The sequence below is a fragment of the Panthera onca genome, chromosome A3, assembly GCF_046562875.1.
Source record: "Panthera onca isolate mPanOnc1 chromosome A3, mPanOnc1 haplotype 2, whole genome shotgun sequence".
In the NCBI taxonomy this organism is placed as follows: domain Eukaryota; kingdom Metazoa; phylum Chordata; class Mammalia; order Carnivora; family Felidae; genus Panthera; species Panthera onca.
The window spans coordinates 20,875,524-20,902,179 of NC_138341.1; the positions used below are offsets into that span (position 1 = coordinate 20,875,524).

The 26,656-nt window shown below is 38.8% G+C and overlaps 1 protein-coding gene across 1 annotated transcript in view; it reads right to left on the reverse strand.

Moving 5' to 3' along the window:
- The window catches only part of HADHA (hydroxyacyl-CoA dehydrogenase trifunctional multienzyme complex subunit alpha), a 49,468-nt gene that overhangs the window by 18,890 nt on the left and 3,922 nt on the right, over positions 1 to 26,656 (reverse strand). The window contains exons 2-10 of the mRNA XM_060644948.3: positions 21,577 to 21,618; positions 21,413 to 21,483; positions 20,011 to 20,144; positions 17,210 to 17,348; positions 16,163 to 16,282; positions 13,243 to 13,345; positions 3,620 to 3,742; positions 3,019 to 3,137; positions 731 to 787 (exon numbers count right to left, since the gene is read on the reverse strand). Coding sequence (XP_060500931.3) covers positions 731 to 787; positions 3,019 to 3,137; positions 3,620 to 3,742; positions 13,243 to 13,345; positions 16,163 to 16,282; positions 17,210 to 17,348; positions 20,011 to 20,144; positions 21,413 to 21,483; positions 21,577 to 21,618 — 908 coding nt within the window. The remainder of the gene's footprint in view (positions 1 to 730; positions 788 to 3,018; positions 3,138 to 3,619; positions 3,743 to 13,242; positions 13,346 to 16,162; positions 16,283 to 17,209; positions 17,349 to 20,010; positions 20,145 to 21,412; positions 21,484 to 21,576; positions 21,619 to 26,656) is intronic.

Consider the following 26,656-nt stretch of genomic DNA (forward strand, 5'->3'; position numbering starts at 1 on the left):
TGATCTGTGAAACCTATGCTTCAATTTTTCTGTATATATGCATACATGTACCTGGATCAGAGACAAAAGTCTAAATCAGAGTGGACTGTAATAAGCGACCCAGTACAATACATGTTTTCTCTTGAACTAGTCCCAAGCTCTTCAGATATCTTTTGTCTTATTATCAGAGAGCAATCCATTCTTCAAGGACTGCTTAAAACTTAAAAAACAACCCACACCACTTAAATCTGCAATGTCACCAACTTGTTGGAAAAGTGGGAAGAGGTAAGGCTGGTTCATATACCCCTCTGTCTTCTTTTAGTGGGTATGTGACAGTTCCTTCCATTTTCTAATTCACCAAGAGAGGCTGGCCTTCAAAGTCTTACTTCAAGGCCCTAACAAGTAAGAAACACAATTTTCTATCAATGTATTCATTTTATCACAACAAAACCAGCTCAACTCAGAACAAAAATATCTAAGTGATTCATTTTGAAAGGATTAGAACTCTGGCCCTGCTCTCCCTAGTTAAACCCTCATTACTGAAAGGAAGTTCGAACAGCTGGGACCACCAAGGTGTTCTTTAATATCTACTCACTCATTGAAATTAATCAATCCTAAGCAGTGATAATCACTGGAAGAAAAAAATTTGGGGTAGGCTTTGGGCACTTTTTCTTTTTTCAGCTTTATACAGAGTTTTAGATCTTGGCTTTCCTGTATCTAGTAATAAAAAGTTGAAAGGAAATAACTTTACCTGAGATTCAGAGACATAGCCAGCATCATTCCCTTGCTCAATTCCAGTCTTTACTGCCTAAAAAATACATAAAGCACCTGTTCATTGTTGCGATGGGCAGGCAAGATGTCCAATAATGCTGAATAAAATTGCTAGTTTGTTAGTATGCAAACAGTAAGTCAAAAGTCTGGAATTGGAGTAAGAAAGCCAGGAGGACTGAGCAGCTGCTTAAGACTGACTTTATTGTCCATCTCCAAGTCCTTGCATAAAATCCAAGGAAACGAAACAGAAGGGAATAAATAAAAGTCAGAGTAGGAAAGGAAGACAGAGTTTCCACGGCTCAAACTCTACCTCCTTATCCACCTCTAGGATCCTGTTATCTTGTCAGAGAGAGACACACACAGAGAGAGAAAGAGCTGTCATCAGCTCTGTCCATTTCTTGGATTTGGAGCGTTACCCAAGTCCAATAAAAGATTTCCCTTTTCTTCTTAATTCCCTTCCTTCCTGCTTAAATTGCTCTTCCAGACTGTCCCCTGCTTTCCTAACACAGGCACATCCCCAGAGGTCCCCCCTGAGCCCTTTTCTCCCTCTGTGCATTCTTCCCTAGGCACATCATCTAGTTTATCATGTGGCTCATGAACTCTATAGATTCAACTTAACGTTTGGGGGAAGTACTATCTCAAGTACAATGGCAAGTATAAACGACGAAGAAGTGACCCTGTAATCACTCACCATAATTTATGGGAAAGACAAATTGATTAAAAACAAACAGATAAATAAACCTACATTCTTAATTGACTTGTGTACACTCCTGTTGCTTGAGTTTCCTGAAACATCTAAACTCAACACTTCTAAAATTTAACTCACGATCTCTTCTCTTTGGCAATTCTGTTACTACCTTCGTATTTTTACTATTCGACCTCGGGGTCTCACTCTAACATCAAGTCTGAGTTACCAAGATGGTTTCCGACTTCAGGTGTCTACTTTGTCTCTCCTTCTAACCTGTTTTTACTTGCTACTACCATGATCTCTATGATCTATCCAGAACAAAAGTCAAATTTCCAAATTCATTACCTGTCAATCTTCTAAAATCTAGGCTCATTCTGCCTTTTGGCAGACATTTCACTATTCTCCTACAAAAACGACCTCATGAAATGTTCCCTGTAGAGCCTCATGCTTTCTGGCCTCTGTGACTTTGCTCAAAATGCCCATCCTACCAGGTACTACTTTCTCTTCGCTTACTCTCTATACATTTTTCAGGGCTCAGGTGAAATTCTATGAGGCTCTTCCTAATCTCTCTGGTTCATAGTGATTGTTCCCTCCTCTGTGCATTTAACAATCTTCCTCTTTCCCCATTATCTGACAGTGATCCCATGCTGGCATCTAATGCCTCTTGTACTCCAGTTACCTGCCTTACCACATACACATGTCTAATCTCCCCAGCCCAGGCTGGGAGATGAATGGGGGAAGGGAATTACGTGTCATATTTTACACATTTTGGTGTCTTTTCCTCAAAACATATCTGTTGACTGATTTATTCTCCATATTTGAAGTCTTTTATTATATGTTCTCTTAATCTTCGACTTTCTGGATTGAAGACTGAAGAGTTTTAGACAGAAGTTCTTAACCCTGTGATCATTTTAATTATCCTCCTTGACCTTTTCTTTTTAAAGTGTATTTACTTTGTGGGGGGAAGAGAGAGAATGCGTGAGTGAGCGCAGGGGAGGGGCAGAGAGAGGGAGAGAGAGAGAATCCCGAGCAGGCTCTGCACTGCCAGCACAGAGCCTGATGTAGGGCTCAAAACCACAAACCAAGAGATCATGACTTGAGCTGAAATCAAGAATAGGAGGCTTAACTGACTGAGCCACCCAGGCACCCCCTCCTTGATCTTTTTCAGAACTTTTCTGTATCACTACATCTTTTTTATAATAATGGCAAAGGAGAAGTCAATGAAATATTTTAGGTACTGACAATGGTTTAGACTGAGGCCATCAATTTTGACTACCTCTTAATTAATGCCCAATCTTTTACTGGCCTTGTTATACTGATATAATATAGGTTCCTTTCCTGGTTTATAACCGGTAGTTAGTTTTAAATGCATTATGCCTGGCATTACTTATTACCAAATATGTCAGTTTATGAGGCCTCACATAGCTTGCTATGCTCCTCCTTCATTTTTAGTGAGTACTGCACTAGCAGAATTAAGAACTTTAGTACTGGCACACATGATTCAGAATGGCAATAAAGGATACTGCTCTATTCAAAGGGAGGAAATATGAGAAATGTGGGAATATGGGGTGAAGACTCACATCGATTATTTTCAGAGGTGCAGGATAAAGGCCTTTGGTCTGTTTTCGTACTTTTTCTTCCACCTTTTTATAAATCTGTTGCCTGACAAATGGAATGCTCATGGCATATGATGTCAATTCTGTTTAAAAAAAAAAAAAAATGCTTTTAGACACTTCGTGGAAAAAGCCTAGCCTTCCTTGTTTGTTCTGTAAACTCCATAAAAATGCAATAACTGCAGCTATCTGAAAGAACTTCTCTTTACTCTGATATAAAAAATCCAAATTGCAACCTAAGCACTTCTATACACATGGTTTAATTAGTTGATAAATGCTAAAGCTGGGTGTTGGGTGCACGGGTATTTATTACACTATTATACTATTATTCCACTCTCGTATTAATGCTTAAAATTTTCCAAAATAAAAAGTATAAAAAAACGGTTTTAACCAACCAGTGTAAGGTTCAGAACCCTAGAGCAGAGTTGTTGTTACACTCCTTAAGGATGCCTCTATGCTTGGAGTAAATAATGCATTTATTACCTCTTTCTCATTTCAAATTTACAGCAAATAAAATTAAACTCCCTGGAAAGAACCTTTGTCTCTGTTCTTTAATAAAGACACTCACTTTCTACTAATCCTTTGTCTCTCTTTAGAGAGATTTTCTTATCAGATAGTTCTTTGGCAAAAGTAACTGCAACTTCTTCTAGATATTCAATTGTCCGTTCCTCTGAAGGTTTTAGTCCTGGTCCTGTAAAAATGAACACAATAGATTGGAATGTAAATCACTTTCAGCACAGCTTTCCAAGTCAGAGTCCTGAACTATGGACTCAAAAACAGACAAACAAACAAACAAAAAACACCTGAGCAATGGTGCAACAATGTCCTCTAGATAGAAAACAAGGTCTTAAGCCCTTTCAGTCTGGCTTCCAACAATTCTGAGTCAGATGAAGAAGGTCTCATTAGGCCTGTATTCTTGCTGCAAAACTGGACAAGAATGAATAAATCGTAAAATCACATTTGTAAAGAAACTAGAGAGTGGTGGAAGCAATGAGGACCATATGAACTAAAATTCCAGAGAGAGATAAGCCTGTCTGAGGTGAACTGATGATTGCTGGACATTTTCTTTTCTGAGGGTATGTTATGCTTTTGGGTGTCGGCTGAAGATCAGACTTGGCTCAAGCAGAAGGATGCTCCTGTGGGCAAGTGAAATGATCAGTTTTTGGTGGTCATGCACAAAAGATCAGAAACTAGAAGAAGCCAAATGCAAAGCTAGTTCCTCAGGGAACATTTGTGGAATTCTAAGGTGGTATAGGAAGCTGGAAGAGCTGTGTCAAAAAACTAGAGAGAAATTTCAGTTATCATAAAATTTAGTACACAAAGTACACTTCTATACAGAAAGGGGCATGCTAAAAATATGTAACTCATTTTCCACTTCAGGCATCTGCCCAATATTGAACTTGCTTGAAGCAAGAGACTAAAGAGCTAGGCCCCCAAAATTCAAAGGCTCTTTCTACAGAGCTGTAAAAACAGACATCTGTCAGGCTCTCAGTCAAAAGCCTGGAAGGAGGGGGTAGCTGCAGTTGAAAAGGCAATCTTGTGCAATCTTGCAGTATTTAGGAAACAAAATCCTGAGAGTGGAGGAGGCTGAAACAAATACACAAGCAATCTCTCCCTTAAGACATTTGTACTATTTTAAAAGTATGTGAAGGAGGAAGAGAAAGAACTAAGCCCCACACTTCTGAATGGCAAATGTGCACAAGGCCCACGAAAGTCACAATGAGCTTGTAGAGAGGCCAACGCAACCGGAATTTGTGAAGGAGAATATCGAGAGTAGCTGCTCCACGAAAAGAGAGCTCCAGAGATGTACAGAGGGGCCCTCGAAACTTTGGCCGAATACTGTTCTCCACATGCATGAAACGAAAACTACCTGAGGCTTCTTTTTATAAAGGCATGAAAAGAAGCATGAAAAAAATGGCCTAAAGACAAGACGCAAATTGACTGATAGAAACAGATGCATAAATGAAGACAGAATTAACAGACACAATGTTAGAAAGGCTATTGTAAATTCATGCCATATGTTCAAGAAGATAGAGGAAAACAGAGACGTATGAAGAGAAATTGAATACATAAAAGTGAGTCAAGTATTACTTCCAGATATGAAAAAGCCCAACACCTGAAATGAAAAATACACAGGAGTGGATTAATAGATTATAATCAGGAAACTTGAATACATGGCAAGTATTCTATATATATTCTCTATATAGAATATATGTTTTATTCTATTTCTATATATTCTATTCTATTTCTATATATAGAAAATATATACACTGAAAAAGAAAAACTGCTTCATTTTAGGACAATATCAAGTAATCTAACATATGTGAAATTGGAACCCCAGAAAAAGGGTGGGGGGAGATAGGAAAAATTGGAAGAAATAGCCAAAATTTTCCAATTTAATGAAAACTAGAAGCCCACTATCCGAGAAACTCAATGAGTCCCATGCCTAACAAACATTAACAAACAAAGCAACAATAACAAAGCAAGGCACATCATAAATAAATAAGACCAGTAATAAAGGGAAAATCTGAGAGCAGCTGCGGGGGGTGAGGCGGGGAGAGAGACACACTAGATACAGAAGAACAAAGATAAAAACAACAGACTTTCTATTAGAAATTATGCAAGCCACATCATAACATTGACATCTATAAAGTACTAAAAGAAAAATACTAGAAACGTGGAATTCTATAGCCATCAAGAATATTTTTGGGGGCACCTGGGTGGCTCAGGTCAGTTAAGCATCCGACTTTGGCTCAGGTCATGATCTCATGGTTCATGAGTTTGAGCCCCCGCCTGGGGCTCTGTGCTGACAGCTCGGGGCCTGGAGTCTGCTTCGGATTCTGTGTCTCCCTCTCCCTCTCTGCCCCTTCCCCACTTGCACTCTGCCACTTTCACTCTTTCAAAAATAAACATTAAAAAAAAAAAAAAAAGAATATCTTTGAAAAATGAAGTTGAAATAAAGACTCAGTCAAACAAACCAAGAGGTGAGAATTGTCAGCAGACCTACTCTACAGAATATGTCAAGTGAAGCTCTTCATGTTGGAATAATATCAAACCAAATGGGAACGTGGAGCTACACAAAGAAGAAAGAGCACCAAAAATGCTAAATATGTGGGTAGATATGAAAGACTCCTTTCTCACTTTTAATCTCTTTAAAAGATAACTGTTTTGTTTTTTAAATGTTTATTGCCCTTCCCTTCCACAAGATATCATGCTGTTCATTATATTGATGGTATTGTCCTAAATGAATCTGGTGAACAGGAAGTACCAACTACTCTAGACATATCCAACTAAGTGAAATTTCTAAGGGTCCGGTGGTGTGGGGCATGGTGACATCCCTCCCAAGGTGAAGGATACATCGTCACACCCGGCCCATCCTACCACATAAAACAAGGCACAACGCCTCCTGGGCCTTTTTGGATTTTAGAGGCAACATTTCATTCGGGTGTGCTACTCTAGCTCCTTTACTGAGTAACTCAGAGGCTGCTAGTTTTGAGCGGGGCCTAGGAAGAAAAACTATTTGGACCATATGATTCAGATCTGATGGGGCATGAAGTGTCAGTGCTAGATAGAGATGCTGCTTGGAGTACAGACACTTAGGAATTTGGAGCAAAGCCCTACCATTCTCTGTGAATAACTACTGTCCTACTGACAGCTTTTGGCTTGTTAGTGGGCCTAAGTAGAGACTCAAAGCTTAACCATGGGCCAGCAAATCACCACGTGACCTGAGCTGCCCATCACGAAACGGATGCTGTCTGGCCCACTAAACCATAAAGTTCCGTGTGTGCAACAGTACTCCATTACCGAATGGAAGTGGTATATGGGAAAATGGGCTTGAGGAGACCCTAAAGGCACAAGTTGTATGAAAAGGTGGCCAAAATATCCCTACTTATTCTCTGTCCCGGTCTGCCCCTAGGGCCTCACAGGGAGTGTCTTATGACCAGATAGATGACTGGGGAAGAGAAAACTCAGGCCCGGTTTGTCCACAGCTCTGTGTGATATGCAGGCGCCATCTGAAAGTGCACTGCTGCAGTCCCTTTCCAGGACGACGAACCCTGGTCACCAAGGGGGTGCGGGCTGCTACTGCACAATGGGAGTAAGGAAGAGTATGGCTTGACTGTGACAGATCTCTTCGGGGGTCTCTTAGTGCTACAAGGACCTGTAATTAGTTAATGGAAAACTACAACAACTCAATTCACGCAGTACTGCTAGTGGCCCAGACCTTCTAGGAATGAAAGTCACCCTACTAGGCAAAGAACCATGACCAACTGAGGTACTTCCTGGGGGCAAAAGGAATATGGAACGGGAAGCAGAAATAGGTAGTTATAAACCCCTGCTATGGCCACGTGACTATTTGTAGAAATCGAGGCATCCAGCCCCTGGCCAAAAACCGTTAAGTGTGGTTTTTCAGGCCCAACCACAGGCAATTAGAAAGGCTTTTACCCAGCAGGCCTCACTGGGAAAGCTGTCCTTCCCACAACAGACTTGGGGCACGGCCAATGCACCACAGACTTTCATGGGACTTGTAGTCAGTAACTCAGGTACCTCTTACAGGCTCTGCTCTTCCATATATTTGCATTTTTTGCCCAAGTGCCTCATTTCTGTCTGTTTGGGACCTCCAATCAGGGTCGTCTTCAGGTGCCTCTGATGAGGCCTCCTTATTGGGGGAAGTAAGAGAAACCTTAAAGATACTTCTACTCTTGAGTCAGTACTTTTCCACTCCTAGCTCTCACCATTTTAAATAGCGAAATCACAACCGAAAAGCACACACACACACAAAGAGAAGAGCATGGCACTAAACAGACCATGAAAAGGACACTTGTTGGCTCTAAGAGCTGAAATAAGAACGCAAAATGTTGCCTTGTTTGACTTCAGCTGGAACACGTGCAATGGGAGATGTGAAATTTTCACCACTCTGTATGTGTCTCTTAATGACTGCAAAAGCACCATAAGTATTATTTTGGGGTCACAACAGATTTTAGTGAGTAGGTAAGTTTACAGATAAGGAACTTGTAAATAATAAGGCTCAACTGTAATCACGGCAAAATTAAACCAGAAATCAGTAACAGAAAGGTATCTGAAACATCTGCAAATATTTGGAAATTAGGTAACACACTCGCAAATCACACACGGGTCAAAAAAATAATGAGAAATCTGAAAATATTCTGACCTTCATGGAAGTGAGAACATAATATTAAAATATGCAGATAGATAAAGCAATGCTAAGAGGGAAGTTGATCGCTTCAAATGCTTATGTTAGGAAAAAAGGCCTAAAATCAATGATCCAAACTTGTACCTTAAGAAACTAGAAAGAGAACAAATTAAACCCAAAAGCAAGCAGAAATAATGAGATAGCCGAAAACAATAAAACAGCAAACAAACAAACAAAAAACAGAAAAACCAGGGGCGCTTGGGTGGCTCAGTTGGTTGAGCGTCCAACTTCGGCTCAGGTCATGATCTCAAGGTCATGATCTTCGTGAGTTTGAGCCTGCATTGGGCTCTGTGCTGATAGCTGGGAGCCTGGAGCCTGCTTCTGATTCTGTGTCTCCCTCTCTCTCTCTCTAACCCCTCCTCTGCTCAGCTCTGACTCTCCCTCTCTCAAAAAATAAACAAACATAAAAAAAAAAACAAAAACAGAGAAAAACCAATGAAACTAAAAGCTATTTCTTGATAAATTTCTAGCCAGACTTTTCAAGGAAATAATAGAGAACACACAAATTACCAATATCAGGAATGAAAGAGTATAAATGATATATATCATTACAGAGCATAAAGATATCGAAGGAATAATAATGAAGTATTTTGAACAACTGCACTGTAACAAATTTGGAAAGTTAAATAAAATGGACAAAATAATTTTTTTCCTTTTTTAAAAATTATTTATTTCTTATTTTTTTAAATGTTTTATTTTTGAGAGTGAGACAGAGACAGAGTGTGAGCGGGGTAGGGGGCAGAGAGAGAGAGAGAGAGACAGAGAGAGAGAGAGAGACAGAGAGAGAGAGAGACAGAGAGAGAGAGAGAGACAGAATCCAAAGCAGGCTCCAGGCTCCGAGCTGTCAGCACAGAGCCCAACGCAGGGCTCGAACTCATGAGCCGTGACATCATACCCTGAGCTGAAGTCGGACACTTAACCAACTGAGCCACCCAGGCGCCCCCAAAATGGACAAAATCTTTGAGAAACAAACTACTACAGCTCTCACTCAAAAGCAAAACAATTGGAGAACCTTATTCAATAACCCTATATCTATAAAAGAAAGTGAATTTGTATATATATATATATAAAAAAAAAAAAAACCTTCCCAACAAAGAAAACTCCACATCCACCTGACTTCACTGGTGAATTCTATCAAGTAAAGAAGAAATAATACCAATTCTACAAATATTCTTCCAGAAAATAGAAAAAAAAATTCCAATTCATTTTATGAAGCCAGCATTATTCTGATACCAACACCAAGCAAAAATATCACAAGAAAATTATCCTTGAGACCATTAGCTCTCATGACCAGACATAAAAGTCCTGTACAAAATGTTATACAAAGGATAATACATTATGACCAAGTGAAATTTATTTCGGGAATGCAAGTCTGGTTGAATAATCAAAACTCAGTATAACTGGTATTACTAACAGACTAAAAAAGACAAAAACCACACAATCATCTTATTAGATGCAGAAAGGCTCAACTGTACTCTGCATTTGACAAAATTCAACATCTATTTTCAGCGAACTATAGATAAAGGGAAATGTCTGTAATCTGATAAAGGGCATATATAAAAAAGCTATAGCTAACCCTACACACTCCACAACATCAGAGTGAATGTTCTTCCCCTAAGATGGGAACAAGTTAACAGTACCTGCTTTCACCACCTCTACCCAATACTGTACTATGGATCTTAGTCACTACAGTAAGAATAAAATAACAAATGCCAACCAGATGGGGAAGGAAAAAGCCAAAATGTCTATATTTTATAGACAACATTATTATTTACATAGAAACTCCTTAGAAGTCTATAGAAAAAGCTACTAGAATAAATTTAGCAAAGTCACAGAATACAAGGTCCATGTACAAAAGTCAATTATATTTATATATATACTAGTGATCAGCAATGAGAAATTAAACTGAAAATAGCATGATGTCCTAAATGTATGAAGCACTAATGTATACATTTAACAAAATGTAAGATATATTCAATGAAAAGTATAGAACACTGATGAGAGAAATTAAAGACGAACTAAATGAAGTTATACCATACCCATGATGAAAAGACTCAATATTTTAAAGATGTTAATTCTCCTCAAATTGATACAATGATTCAGTGCAATTTCAATCAAAATCCTAGCATGTATTTTTGTAGACATGGATGAGAGGATTATAAAATTTGGAGGCAAATGCAAAGAAACTAGTATAGGCAAAATAAATTTTGAAAGAGAACCATGATAGAGGGGGTCATACAACCTGATTTCAAGATTTACTAAAACACAATAATGAAGACAGTATGCTATTGGCTTAAGTAAAGACATTTAGATAACTGGAGACAGGAAATCCAGATGCAGACCCAAACACCTGATTTTTGACCAAGGTGTCAAGGTAATTCAAGGGAGAAAGAAGAGTCTTCTCAATAAACTGTGTCAAGAGACTGGATATTCATTTGCAAAAAAAAACCCCAAACAAAACTCAATCTACCTCATACCATCATAAAGTTAACTTGAAATGGGTCACAGACCAAAATGAAAGAGCTAAACCACAAAACTTCCAGAAGAAAATACAGGAGAAAATCTTTGTGGTCTTGTTAAGAAAAGATTTCTTAGAGGTGCCTGGGTGGCTCAGTTGGTTAAGAGTCTGACTTCACTCAGGTTATGATCTCACATTTCTTGAGTTTGAGTCCTGCATCTGGCTCTCTGCTGTCAGCACAGAGCCCCCTTTGCACCCCTCTCTCTAAAATAAATAAACATTAAAAAAAAAAGAAAGAAAAAAATTTCTTAGATACAACACCAACAGCATGATCCATGAAAGAAGATCCTGATACAATGGGCTTCCTTCAAAATTAAGAATTTCTGCATTTAGAAATGAAAAGACAAGCTGCAGACAGGGAGAAAATATTTGCGGATCTCACAAAGCACTTGTATCCTAATAAAAAGAACTCCAAAACCTCAATAATAAGAGGGGGCACCTGGGTGGCTCAGTCGGTTAAATGGCTGACTTCGGCTCAGGTTATGATCTCACAGTTCACGAGTTTGAGCCCCGCATCGAGCTCTGTGCTGACAGCTCAGAGCCTGGAGCCTATTTCAGATTCTGTGTCCTGCTCACACTCTGTCTCTCTCTCAAAAATAAATTTAAAAAACATTAAAAAAAAACCTCAAAAAGAAAAACTCAATCAAAATGGGCAAAACATCTCAACAGACACTTTACCAGAATATATACAGAAGGCATATAAACACATGAAAGAAACTTAATGACTCTGGTCATTAGAGTAATATAAATTAAAACCACAATGAGATATTACTACACTTCTATTGGAAGGTCTAAAATTAGGGGTGCCTAGCGTCCAACTCTTAATTTCAGTTCAGGTCATGATCTCGTGGTTGTGAGATTGAGCCCCGCATTGGGCTCTACACTTAGCTTAAGATTCAGTCTCTCTCACTCTGCCCCTCCCCTGCTCATGCTCGCGCTCGCTCTCTCTCTTAAAAAAAAAAAAAAAAAAAAAAAAAAAAAAAAAAAAGAGGGGCGCCTGGGTGGCTTGGTCGGTTAAGCGTCCGACTTCGGCTCAGGTCATCATGATCTCACAGTCCGTGAGTTCGAGCCCCAGGTCGGGCTCTGTGCTGACAGCTCAGAGCCTGGAGCCTGTTTCAGATTCTGTGTCTCCCTCTCTCTTTGCTCCTCCCCTGTTCATGCTCTGTCTCTCTCTGTCTCAAAAATAAATAAACGTTAAAAAAAAAAAAAATTAAAAAAAAAAAAGAAAAGAAAAGAAAAGAAAAGAAAAAGCTCTAAAATTAAAAAGACTGACCTTGCAAAGTGGTTGGTAACTAGAACTCCCATACACTGCTGGTAGGAATGCAAAATGGTATAACCACTTTGAGAAAACAGTTTGACAGTTTCTTAAAAGCTAAACACACATCTATCATATGATCCAGCCAATGTACGCTTTGGTATTTGTCCAAGAGAAATGAAGTATACATCCACGTAAAGACTTGTGGATGAATGTTCACAGCAGCTTTATTTTGAACGGCCCCAAATTGGAAACACTTAATTTCCATCATTTACTGAACGGATAAACAAATTATGGTATATCTATACAATGGCATAACGTTGAGCAATGGGAAGGAATTGTTGATATGTGTGACAACTCGGATGAATCTCAAAAACATTAGGCTAAATCAGAGAAGACACAAAAAGCTATATACTAAAAACATTCTATTATATGATTGGGGTAGTGTTTACACAGCTATATACACTTGTCAAAACTCAAAGTGTACATTAAAAATTGGTAAATTTATTGTTACATAAATAACATCTCAATAATGCTGCTGTTGTTTTTTTTTTTAAAGAGAGAAAGTGCACATGCACAGGAGGGAGAGGGGCAGAGAGACAGAGTACCTCAGGCAGGCTCCACCCAGTGTGGAGCCCGACACAAGGCTTGCTCTTATGACCACAACCACGACCACGAGATTATGACCCGAGCTGAAATCAAGAGTTGGATGCTTAACTGACTGAGCCACCCAGGTGTCCCTCAGTAATGCTGATTTTTAAGAAATGCAAGACAGTGACAAACACACAATGTGGAATAGTGGTTTCCTTGGGTCAGAGGAGGAAAAGATGCTGTATGGAGGAAGTGGCACATTGTAGATGTCAACTGCTGTTAATATCCTCAGGTTGTTTCATACATGTTTATTGTAGTATTAAAACAGATGCATAAAACTGAAGGAAGGTTTTTATGAATAATGATACAGGTAATTTAAGAACCAAAAATAATGACTTGATTCAATTCTGTACTCTTGATGTGCAATTTATAAAATAAAACAAGAAGTTGGGGTGATGTTGGAAATGATTTAGTATTAGCTATACTTAGAAAACTTTACTCTTCAGAATGACTCATTTCTTAAGAGTATGAATTTTACTCTAACCAATATTCAAGACATTAACTCTTTAACAAATAAATTCATAAGGCCCAACTCTGAGGCATGCTACCACTTACCCAGGGGTTCCACCAATTGGTCAACTAGTCCCATTTTCTTTGCTCTGTCTGCACGAATGTTTCTACCAGTCAACATCATGTCAAAAGCAGCAGGCACACCCACCTAACATGCAAGCAAGGATCAGAGTACAGGGGAAAAAATATGAGAGTGACAATTACAGTTTACAATTCATTCAACTGAGCAAATATTAAAATGAGAAAAATCAAACCAGATTTCTATGCTATCTACCAATCAGTTAATTTTTACACACCAATACACGTTTTAGGTAACTTTGGGATTAGACACCTCCAGTGGAAGCTAAAATGTCTGTATTTCTTCTTTTAATTCAAATGTTAAGATTTCTGTCTTATGAAATAGATAAGGTGGAGAAATAATTTCATGTTTCCTAAAATTCTGCACTTACATATTATGTCATTTATATAATACTTAAAATTCCTTTTTTTTTTTAAATCTTTATTTATTTTTTAGAAAGAGAGACAGAGCATGAGCAGGGGAGGAACAGAGAGAGAGAGAGAGAGAGAGAGAGAGAGAGAGAGAGAGAGAGAATCAGAAACAGGCTCCAGGCTCTGAGCTGTCAGCACAGAGCCCAACGTGGGGCTCGAACTCACGAACTGTGAGATCATGACCTGAGCTGAAGCCGGATGCTTAGCTGACTGAGCCAGCCACGTGCCCCGATACTTAAAATTCCTTTATTGGAACTAGCGGAGGTTGAGAAACCTGGTAGTTTTTTTTTTAAATTTTTTTTAACATTTATTTATTTTTGAGACAGAGAGAGACAGAGCATGAACGGGGGAGGGTCAGAGAGAGAGGGAGACACAGAATCGGAAGCAGGCTCCAGGCTCTGGGCCATCAGCCCAGAGCCTGACGCGGGGCTCGAACTCACGGACCGCAAGATCGTGACCTGAGCTGAAGTCGGACGCTCAACTGACTGAGCCCCAAGAAACCTGGTAGTTTTGATAATGTCTTCGATAAAGAACTTTAGGCTTAAATGGGTGCCTGGGCAGCTCAGTTGGTTGAATGTTCGACTCTTGATTTCAGCTCAGATCACAATCTCACAGTTTAGGGTACTGAGCCTCATGTTGGACTCTGCCCTGACAGCATGGAGCTGCATGAGATTCTCTTCCTCTCTCTCTGCCCTTCCCCTGCTTGTGCACACTTTCTCTCTTTCTTTCAAAATAAATACACACTTAAAAAAATGTAAAAAGCATTTTAGGCTTAAAAACAAAACTCAGCCAGGGCTTCTTATGCAGTTACTAGAAGAATGGTTTCTAGCAACATTCAAATACCAATTAAACAACAAAAGAAACTCAGCAGTATTTTCTATACCCATATCCATTCTTTCAATAAATTCTCTTGAAAATTTCAGTAAAGGAATACACACTTATTATCAGAAAATTAACACCATAAATCTTCCCATTTTTCTGTGCCCAGCTGATATCAACTTCCCTACAAAGAGTATTTTTGCGGAGCCTTGTTTTCACTGAGCAGTCAATGGTGCCCAAAGCTGTAAGGCTCAGTGGGCCCTCAAGTCGGATATTAAGATTGCTCTGTGGCCTCCAGGTCTGATATGCTTCCCTTCTCCTTAAGAATTCAGAAGTCTGGTTGGCTGCTGGTTCTACAGAATACAGCAATGAGATCATCCAAGTCAGGAGAAAGGGCTGCCTCTTATATTTATCATGAAATATGACCCATGGATTTGAAAAACCGGTAAAATGGTACTGTGCACAGAAGGAACAAAGTAAACCGTAAGCTCAAAGGGCACTGGACTGGCTTAGTCGGTAGAGCATGCAACTCTTGATTCTGGGGCTGGAAATTTAAACCCCTTCATGGGTATAGAGATCACTTAAAAATAAAATCTTAGGCGCCTGGGTGGCTCAGCCAGTTAAGTATCTGACTTCAGCTCAGGTCATGATCTCACAGTTCGTGAGTCTGTTGAGTCCCACATCGGGGTCTTTGCTGTCAGGACAGAGCCCACTTCAGATCTTCTGCCCCCCTCTCTCTTTGCCCCTCCCTGCCTATGCTCTGTCTCTCTCAAAATAAATAAACTTAAAAAAAAAAATCTTAAAAAAATCTTTAAAAAGGTAAAAAAAAAAAAAAAAAAGGTAAAAAGGTAAAAAATAAATAAAATCTTTAAAAAACTGTAAGTTCCAGAAAGACAAACATATATCTTATTTATCTTTATACTTCCTCAGAGACTAACAAAGAACCTTGATCAAATAAATAAATAATTAAAAAAAATTTTTTTTAAGTTTTAAAAATGTTATTATTTATTTATTTTGACAGAGAGCACGTGCATAAGCAGGGGAGGGGCAGAGAGAGGGAGAGAGAGAATCTCAAGCAAGCCTGATGCGGGTTCAATCCCGTGAACTGTGAAATTATGACCTGAGCCAAAATCAAGAGTTGGATGCTGAACCGACTGAGTCAGCCAGGTGCCCCCTTGATCAATCATTTTGATCAAGGAATTAAAAAAATAAAAAGTGGAATTGAAAAACTAAACACCAGGAATAAAATTTGTTATTTTTTTTAAAGTTTATTTGTGCACACATACACACAAGTGGGGAAGGGGCAGAGAGAAGGGGTTGGGGCAGAGAGAAGGGGTTGGGGCAGAGAGAATCAGTTGGGGCAGAGAGAGGGAGAGAGAGACTCCCAAGCAGGTTCCACATTGTCAGTGCAAAGCCCGACATGGGGCTTTGAACTTACGAACCAGGAAATCATGACCTGAGCCAAAGCTGGATGCTTAACTGACTGAGCCACCCAGGTGCCCCTAAAATTTGTTGTGGATCCTATACACTCATATTTTATTTTGGTTCTAAATTCTACAGTGAATACCCATGTTGTGCCTTTTGTACCAGAGGAAATAGATCTAAAGGGGCCTATAGGTAATGAGGTTCTAAAGGTCACAAGGGGGCTTATACTCACCATTTTGGGCAGCCTTTGTGTGCCTCCTGCTCCTGGTAAGATCCCCAGCAAGACTTCAGGGCTACCTAATACTGTTTTCCTATCTTTTGTGGCTATTCTGTATTGGCAGGAAATGGCAAGCTTCAAACAAATGAAAGAAAATCAGAATGTTAGAAAATGTAAATTTATAAAACCTTAGGTTATGTGAGGGTCTAAAGATTACTTAATGCAGGCATGTGCCCACAGAATAAATGGAAATTCACTAGGCTGGCATTTGATGCTTTCTATAATTTCCCTTTCTAGCCTTATTTCATACTTTCCCCTTAATTTATTAACCTTTTTTGAGGGGTTGCGGATCTCCCTAAAAATCTGCTGAAAGCTATGGAAGCTCTCAATAGAAAAGTGCACACACCATGTCCATTGCATGCCAAGTTAAGAAGGCCTGTACCATCTAGAGACCCTCCTTTTCGATCAAGCAGGCCTACTTATGATGTCCTAATAGGTTGTGCTTACCTTTGTCTTTGCTCATACCATACCCATAGATGGAATGATTTTGTCTTTTAGGACCAGGCATATGTTTCCTTAATTAATATATATCAAAGTGTTTATCGCAAAGCTCAGCATGTGATAAATGCTCAATAAATGTTATTTTATTTTTCCCTCTCTTTTCCTACATGCTCCAGTCTAGTAAGCATCTCTTCTCAGATCTGACATTATTCACCATCTTTACTATTTACAAAGCACTTACACACATATTATGCTCTGTGTGTCTCCTCTAGACTTCAGTAGCTCAAGAGCATGAATCACACTTCTGAATCTTTGCCCTGCAAACCTGAACCAGGTTTTTGGAATTGAAAGAGACCTTAGAGATCTAGTTCAAAACTTCTAAACTTATAAAAATGAATACATCACACTTTGGTTTACTTGCTCTGTGCCATGAGGATGACTAAAAAGCTGATTCTCCTCCAAGAACTTTTTGCAGGCAAAAGAGTAGCCTACAGGTTAGCAGCTTGTAATTCCCACCAACAGGCTCAACAGTGTCTCAAAGACTTTGGAATAAATCTATACCTCAAGTCCTCCTCCTAAGCAGGATCCACTGATGGCAGCCACAATAGGCTTTGTGGACTTCTCAAGTTTCTCAAACATTCTCTGGCCTTCCTGCGATAGCTGCATTACCTCTTCCGCGCTCTTACAAGAGGCTAACATGCTGCAGCAAACAAGAAAACAGAGAAAAGAAACAAAGATGAAATTATACCGTACTTTGGTTCAATATGTCATCCACTGTATCCTTACCCTATCATATGTCAATACTTGATAGTGAATCTTCAAATACTCAGAAGTTTAAGAATGGTTTTGCCTCAGATAGCACTAATATCAGCTACATCATCTCTCCATAAAGAATGTTAGATTTCCGGATCCAGAGAACACGAAACAAAACATGTTGCAAAATTTTATTTTCTATTAAAAAAATCATTAGATTACAAAACTCTGTACATGCAAAAAATCATCTTTTGGTAAATATTTTCCTATCACATTAAACATGTTCACTATAAGTAACCCTCAGATTCAACGCTAATCAAAATGACAGTGGAAAAAAAACACTTTCAAATTGTTTTTAGATCTCCTAATGATTAAAAAAGATTCACCACACTAATGTTGCATTCAATGTCCTTTCATTTCAGTTTGTTTCACTTGTTACTTTGGTCTTGAGAACATTTAAACTGTGAATTTTGTATGTTTGGTCAAAGATAACAAGTTTTTGTCATTTTATATACTGGGAGCTGCTCAGCTTGCTTCACAGAAGCTGCAAGTATTTTCCCATGGATACAGAAAGCTACAGCCAGGTAGCTTAGTGAGACATCCATGTCTTTTTTGTTTTTTTCAATGTTTTTATTTATTTTTGAGACAGAAAGAGAGCATGAGCAGGGGAGGGGGAGAGAGAGAGAAGGACACACAGAATCTGAAACAGGCTCCAGGCTCTGAGCTGTCAGCACAGGGCCCAACGCGGGGCTCGAACTCCCAGACTATGAGATCATGACCTGAGCTGAAGTCGGACGCTTAACCGACTGAGCCAACCAGGCACCCTGAGATATCAGTGTCTTGCTAGGCTCAAATAACTGAGCTAGAATAAAAAGCACTTGATACAGATAATTTTGCTTTTTCTAAGAAATACACATTAAATATTTATAAATTCTTAATTACTATGCATAAACAAAAAGAGTACACAATGTGGAGCAAGGTTTGAAACTATACAGACACCTTAGGTACAAATTACTCAGCCTATAATGCTGGCTATCGTTGTATAAGGTACAAAGAATAATATAACAAATACTCATATTTTGACAGAATTAACAACTGTTAACATTTTAAGCCATTAAACTAACACTAAGCATCTCACCTGCTTATAAATGCTTTAAAATTTTTTTTTAATGTTTATTTATTTTTGAGAGACAGACAGAGTGCGAGCAGGAGAGGGGCAGACAGAGAGGGAGACACAGAATCCGAAGCAGGCTCCAGGCTCTGAGCTGTCAGCACAGAGCCCGATGTGGGCTTGAACTCACACACTGTGAGATCATGACATGAGCCAAAGTCGGACGCTTAACCGACTTGAGTACCCAGGCGCCCGTTTTTTAAAAAAAAATTTTTTTAGTGTTTATTTTTGAGAGACAGAGTCCTTATAAATGCTTTAAAGAACTGTAAACAAATTATATATGCATAAATCTTACCATTAAAAAATAACAAAATATTAGCTGCATCACTAAAGTTCACTCTGACAAACTCAAGTTTTTAACAGTCACTTCATTTACCCTGAAACAACCATTTTCGAATGTTTGCAGTGTATCCTTCCAGACCAATGACACATTTGTATCCATAAATAACATAAGACATTTTATGTGTGATTTTAAAATGTTTACATAAAGTAGGGCGCCTGGGTGGCTCAGTTGGTTAAGCTTCCAACTCTTGATTTTAGCTCAGGCCATGATCTCCACGGTTCATTGAGTTCAAGCCCTGCGTCAGGCTCTGCACTGTCAGTGCTTGGGATTCTCTTTCTCAAAATAAATAAACTTAAGAAAAAATATTAAAATGTTTACATAAACTACATACTGTATAGAACATTCTACAACTTGCTTTTTTTTTTTTTAAACTTAACATTATGTCTTTAAGTTTTAACATTATGTTGTGGATCTAGTTAATTCCTTTGAATCATTTTGTAGTATTTTATCATGTAAAAATACCACAGTTTACTTATCCACTTCCCTACGGACTGACACTTAATTGCTTTAAATTCTTCATTATTTTAACTACACAGGGCTGAACATCCTCTGGGTCCTTAAAAACAAAGGGTGGGATTTCTCTAGCATGTATAGCTAGAAGAATATCTCTGAATTATATGATACATGCATTTTCAATTTAATTAAATGCTGCCAAAATGTTTTCCAAAGTTGCTGTACCAACTGGCATTCCTACTAGTAATATATTAACTGTCTCATTTCTCCAAGTCCTTGTTAACATGGTATTTTCAAACTTTTAAATATTTAATGGTCTGTTGGGTTTAAAAAAAAAAAAAAAAGAGGGGCACCACATTGTTAGCTTAATTTTATAGTATTTTTTTATTCTACTCAAATATTTTTCTTAGAACTGCTTTCAACTTCTTTAAGGAAAGGTTAGTCTCACATGGTTTAAGCAACAAGCCCCCCCCCCCTTTTTTTTTTTTTTTTACCAACTTTAACACATTTGTGTAAATAATTTTAAAAAAGACAACTTTCAGAGAATTTACTTCTGTCTCCTTTTAAATGGAGGAATGATTAGGCCTAAGAAACATACTATTAGCCAAGATCAAAGGTGACTTCAAATTTCTGAAAACTTACTTGATGTCAGCACCTGCAATAAAGCAGCCTGGCTTTGATGAGATAAGGACGGCACTTCTGATTTGATCATTAGCCCAGATTTCATTCATTACTTCTATGAACTCTGATTGCAGTTCTCTGCTCAGTGTATTTACCTGCCAAAGGGAAATACATATAAATCTAAGGGTTTAAATCTGAAGTACCAGATGTGCAAATCACCATGAAATGCTATTTTGATCGTAGGAAATTTGTTTATCCAGCAGAAATATATTGTTAGAAGCAAGAGAGGCAGGGGGGAAAAATCTAAACCCAGTAGTTTTCTATTCAGCTTTGGCCAACCATAAGCAACCTCCCTTTAAAAATAGATCTACTCAAAGAAGGAACTCAGGGTCATACTCTTAAAGAGTTCAAAACATATGCAGGCTACAAATAAGTCTATGGAATTTGTTGGTATGGAAAAGTTTGTATAACATTAAGAATAAAAGAACTCAAAATTAGACCTATAGTATGATTTTACTTTGTAAATATTATTTGTTGAAACTAGATTAAATGTTAAAAGTGGTTATCTTTGGGTTTGTAGTATGAATGATTTGTTATTTTCTTCTTTATAGCTTTAAAACTTCCCACTGTAGGCATGTGTTGTTTTGTGTTCAGAAAAAATGCTCAACTTAGAAAATTTGGAAAAAATAGCTTAAGTTTGAATCATTGGTCAGTGGGCACCAAAATTTACTCTAGTGAAGAAGATTGGCTCTTGTTTTCCTTAATTTGTGATAGTTGTTAATTGCCTCCATCTAGGTACTGCTGTTCCCTCTAGACCTCTAATAACAAAACTTGACACCCATTTTAGATGGGGGAAAAGCATAAGCTCCTGCAACAGAGGTCTTCTTGGCAAAGACTGGATTAATGCTTTGTTGAAGTTGCCAAAAACAAATGAAGCTCCACTTAGAACAGAACTTGACTTCCAACATGTGAACTGCACTGTCATTCCAGTTCCTCAGGAATCTTAACACCCACATTTAACCCAGGCAATTTTCTATGAATAATGACTACAGTGGGCAGGTAATGAAGAAAGCCTGTTTAACAACCTGGTAGTTAAGATGGATAGGTGAGGTCTGACTCCTAAACAGAGCATGCGCTTTGGTTCTTATCTAGTAAATCACCTCCATATTCTACACAGTAACAGAAGGCTAATTTCACTAATCCTTGATGTTAACCTGACACTTAAGGTCAACTAGAAGGAATTCTTAGTCAAGGACCTCTGCTCCAGAAAACTGTATTCCTTTGAGCAATCTGTCAAACTATTACAACTACAAATTCATATAAGACTACTGTCAGACTGGTGGATTTTTCTTTCTTTTTTATTTAGCACTGGATTCATGAATGTAGTTAGTAGACATAGACTGCAGCAAGTTAAATTAGGTACCTTTGAATTGGGTGAGTTAATTCGAACAACAGCCACATCCCCTTTGACTCCATAGTTAATATGGGTTCTGGCTAAAAACAGAAGGATAATTTATTCGTAAACATGTTTATTGCTAAACAAATCTAAAAAGCAATGTAAGCATGTCGACAAGAAATTAAACTTACTTAGCAAAGCAGAGGATGCTGAAAAGTTGCGGCAGGTATAACCTGCAAGAAAAAGGTATTCAAATTTAATTACTATTTTGATTCAAATTCAATTACAAAATTAAGAGTTTCTGTAGTACCTGCTAAATATAACAAAGCTGGAATTTATAACCACAAAAAACCAAAATGAGATTAATGTATTCTGGACGATGATTGTGACTACTACCATACCTTTTTCATTTTAATTATCAGCTTATAAAATTATTTAGATATTAAATGTGGTAGGTAGAAGAATCCCCTCTCAAAGATGTCCAGGTCCCTGGGGCACCTGGGTGGCTCGGTCGGTTAAGCATCCAACTTCTGCTCAGGGCATGATCTCATGGTTCACGAGTTCGAGCCCCACATTGGGCTCTCTGCTGTCAGTGCACAGCCCACTTCCGATCTTCTCTCTCTGCCCCTTCCTCGTTTGCGTGCGTGTTCCCTCTCTCTCTTGCTCAAAAATAAATAAACATTAAAAAAAAAAGATGTCCAGGTCCCAGAAACTGTAAATAGGTTATACGGCAAAGGAAATCATGGGTACGAATGGAATTAAAATTGACCCAAACATAGGGAGAGTAGCCCGGATTATCCAGACGGGCCCGATTTAATCTCAAAGAAGAGAGAGTCAAAGAATACCAGATAGATGGCAACATGAGAACTTAGCTCTACTTTGCGGGCTTTGAAGAAGTCAAGGAATACAGGTGGCCTTGGAAGCTAGGAAAGACAAGAAAATGACTTCTCCAGAATGAACAAAGAGCATCCTGAATGAACACAGCCCTGGCAACACCTCTGATTTTAGCCCAATGAGACTCGTTTCTGACATACATAATAAATTTGTATTGCTTCAGACACTGAATTTGTGGGAATCTGTTAGAGCAGCAATAGGAAAGAATTCCAAGTAGGCTCCATGCACAGCACGGAGCCTGACACGGGGCTAGATCCCATGATCCTGGGATCATGACCTGAGCCGAAATCAAGAGTTGGACGCTCAACTGACCCCACATCCTCTTGTATTTTTATGGAGAAATGATCCAAAGTAAAATTATATAGAATGGAATATTAGCCCTAAAAAAGAATGCAACCTTGCCATCTGCAACCATACGGTTGCAGCCAGAGAGTACTATGCTAAGCAAAATAAGTCAGAGAAAGACAAATACTGCATGATTTCACTCATATGTGGGATTTAACAAACGAAACAAATGAGCAAAGGGAAAAAAAGAGAGAGGCAAACCAAGAAACAGATTCTTAATTACAGAGAACTGATGGTTACCAAAAGGGGGTAAGTGGGAGAATGGGTTAAATAGGTGATGGGGATTAAGGAATGTACTTGTGATGAGCACTGGGTGATGTATGGAAGTGCTGAATCACTATATTGTACACCTGAAACTAATATTACACTGTATGTTAGCTAAACTCAAATAAGTTAAAATAAAAATAAAATAAGAAAATAAACTCAAACAAAATTCAAGCAAAAACTTTAAAAAAAAAAGTGAAATCAACGGGCACTAGTGGCCATTTATGGAATAGTCCAGTCATACTCTTTTAAGAATTTCCAACTGAACAGGTCCATATTGCACTCCACCAAGGATATTCCTACCCTGGGGATGACACAGACCAGCTCCTCTTCTCCCTTTTTCCTAGTCACTTCACTACTTCACGCTCTCCTGCATAACACTGATGAGATGACATACTGAGCACAAGTCATCACGAGAGGAGTCCCGACAGGGGGTCTTTCAAACTGGACTACAGATCGAAAGTAAGGAACACTGGGAAATTCCTACGCAAAAATTCAGTTTGTTCTGGGCATTACTCTAACTCCTTTCTAGCATTGAAGGGTCACCTTTGCCCTGCTCTCATACAAACGTGTTGCTCTAAGTAGTAACCAAGCTATTCTGGAGGTCAGCACTGGGTCCATATCTGTTAGTTACAACTTCCAAACTTCTTTAAAAACACCTTGCTCTTTCTTCCTTTCTCTTTCATATTCATGCTGCACTTCAGACCACATGTCACTTCAAACCATATTAAACCACTTCAAAATACGCCTCTTTAATTGCTTACTCCTCCCTACCCACATCTTCCAAACCTTGTCCAATATCTTAGAGAAGTTTTCTCTTTAGCTCTAAAAATAAAAAAACAATCCCTTAATAATTATTAACCGTAATAGCAGTACACAGGAAACACATGTATCCAGGAAAAGGCATAAGTTTTAAAGTAATATCAAATACAATAAAGAATTAGTGCTTTATTATTTTTTAAATGTTTATTTTTCAGAGAAAGATAGAACATGAACGAGGGAGGGGCAGAGAGAGGGAGACACAGAATCTGAAGCAGGCTTCGGGCTCTGAGCTGTCAGCACAGAGCCCGATTCTGGGAGCTGTGAGATCATGACCTGAGCTTAAGTAGGACGCTTAACTGACTGAGCCACGCAGGCGCCCCAAGAATTGGTACTTTAATAATATCCAGTGGCTCCTTCATGTATCCCTCTAATTGTGCTAGCTTTCCCTCAGTATTTATTTCCTTCTTTTTAAAATAACTTATGTACATTTAACTTTATCAATTCATACACTAAATATTAGTAAATTTAATTTCTTTCCTTTTATATATTTTTTCACGATAAGTGCACTCTTTAATCCCTATCACCTATTTCACCCATCCCTTCTACCATCTCCCCTCTGGTAACCATCAGTTTGTTTTCTATAGTTATGAGTCTGTTTCTTGGTTTGTCGCTTTTTTCTTTTGGTTGTTTGTTCTTTTTTAACTAAAAAATTTTTTTTAAATCTTTATTTATTTTTGAGAGAGAGCACAAGCAGGGGAGGGGCAGAGAGACAGGGAGACACAGAATCTGAAGCAGGCTCCAGGCTCCGCGCTGTCAGCACAGAGCCTGACACGGGGCTCAAACCCACAAACCATGAGTCATAACCTGAGCTGAAGTCGGCACACTTAACCAACTGGGCCACCCAGGCGCCCGTTTGTTCTGTTCCCTAAATTCCACATGAGTGAGTTCATATGGTATCTTTCTCTGACTTATTTCACTTGGCATTATACTCTCTAGCACTACTCACGTTATTGCAAGTGGTTAAGATTTTATTCTTTACGGTTGAATAATATTCCATCACTATTTCATTCTTAGTTACTAGTATTAAAACTTTTTTTTATGTCTAATTTTCAGTGAAACCATACTGCATTTGGACTACATTAGGGGCTATATACAGTCTTGGAATCCACAAGCATAATTAAAGAGAGTGTGGAGTGCCTGCCTAACTTAGGAGTGCATTAAAAAAAAAAAAAAAAAAAAGGTTGGGGCACCTGGGTGGCTCAGCTGAGCCTCCAACTTCGGCTCAGGTCTTGATCTCTCAGTTTGAGAGTTCGAGCCCCACATCGGGCTCACTGCTGTCAGCCTGTCAGGGCAGAGCTTGCTTGGGATCCTCTGTCCTCCTCTCTCTGCCCCTCCCCAACTTGTGCTCTCCAAAAAAAAAAAAAAAAAGAATACTACCATGACATAAAATGACCAACATGGTTTAATTTTATTGTTCATTACCTTTGATTATCACTGCATGCTAAGGCAGTCTTAGACTCTTGAGATCCCTCAAAATCTAAGCCAGATAAAGGTAAGGGATTTGGAGAATGAGAGAGTAGTCACAGAGAGAGACAGATGGTCACAGGCTGGTGGAAAGGTTCAGCTGCTGAGAGGTTACTAGGGATTTTAACTTTTTTTTTTTTAAACTTTATTTGAGAGAGAGAAAGAGAACATGATTGGGGGAGAGGCAAAGAGAGAATCCCAATCAGGCTCTGTGCTATTAGCACAGATCCCAACATAGGGCTTATGTTGAGGATGGTCTATATTTGACAAGGAGGCGGGGACCCTTCTGGATTAGGGAACTAATACACATGGCCAAAGCAGGACCCAAGAGACAATGCACCATATCTAGCTGGACTGGGATTCCCACAGCAGTATTGAGAAGTGATTCCAGGCATTAGAATCAGCTGGGGAGGCTCAAATATACTCACAGATGTCTGGGCGACATACAACCTAGAACCACAGGATCAGAATTTAAGGGGGCTGGGCCTCAGAATCTGCAGTTTTTAGAAAGGAGACTGAAACAGATAGCAAACAAGTGGGCATGTGGGAGCCACTGATTTGGAGAACCCACTGATGGTGCAGTGGATTAGGAGAGGGACCGTCAAGGTAGCCAAGCCTCTTGCTTCCTCTTTCTTTCCCTCTATCCTGCAGTTCTTTAAGGGAGAGGAAGAGAAAGCGCAGAAAATAGCAGCTTTACACTGGTCTGAAAGGCAAGCAAGATGTTAAAGAAAACTGTGTGGATGACACAAGCACCAGAGTCAGGTGATCTTTGGCTCTGTCTGCATTTTTCCTTTAAGCAATCCAAATCAGCAAAGACAAAGGACCTGAGAGTTAAAAGACTTGGGTTCAAACATCAAGTTTATCATTTACTAGCTGTATGAACAAGTCTCTTAGAGCATTTTGGCATTCTTATAAAGATAGAAGTAAAAGTGATATAATAATTATAAATGTATCTGTAAGTCACAGGGCTACAACCAAATAAATTAAGATAGGAGAAGCCAGCCAGCCATCTCCTTAACCCCCATGCCTCTACCTCACTAATGATATACTCCCCTTCTCTGCTTTCCCACCTTTTAAAATCTGTACCATCTGTATTTACCAGTCTTCTTTCTTTATGTTTTGCATCATGGCCCCAACCTTTTCCACAAGGTGTTATCAAGAGATTCCATCTGTAATGATCTTTCTCTCCCCCACCAATTTTGATCCTTATTATTTACTACTTTGTTCTTTAATCACTGCATTCCCCCAACTAAAGAGTTTGCTCTTCCAACATCATCTCACAATCATTCATTGATTCAGCAACACCAAAAAATCACTGTGGCCTGCCATGCACTGTTCTAGGCACTTGGACTGAACAAAAAGATAAAAATCCTGGTCTTTGTGGTGCTTATATTCTACAGCAGCAGGGGATTATATATATCAGGAAGAATATCGTAGGAAGAATCACTTCCTCCTCAGTAGAGATAAATGAAGAAGTGAAAA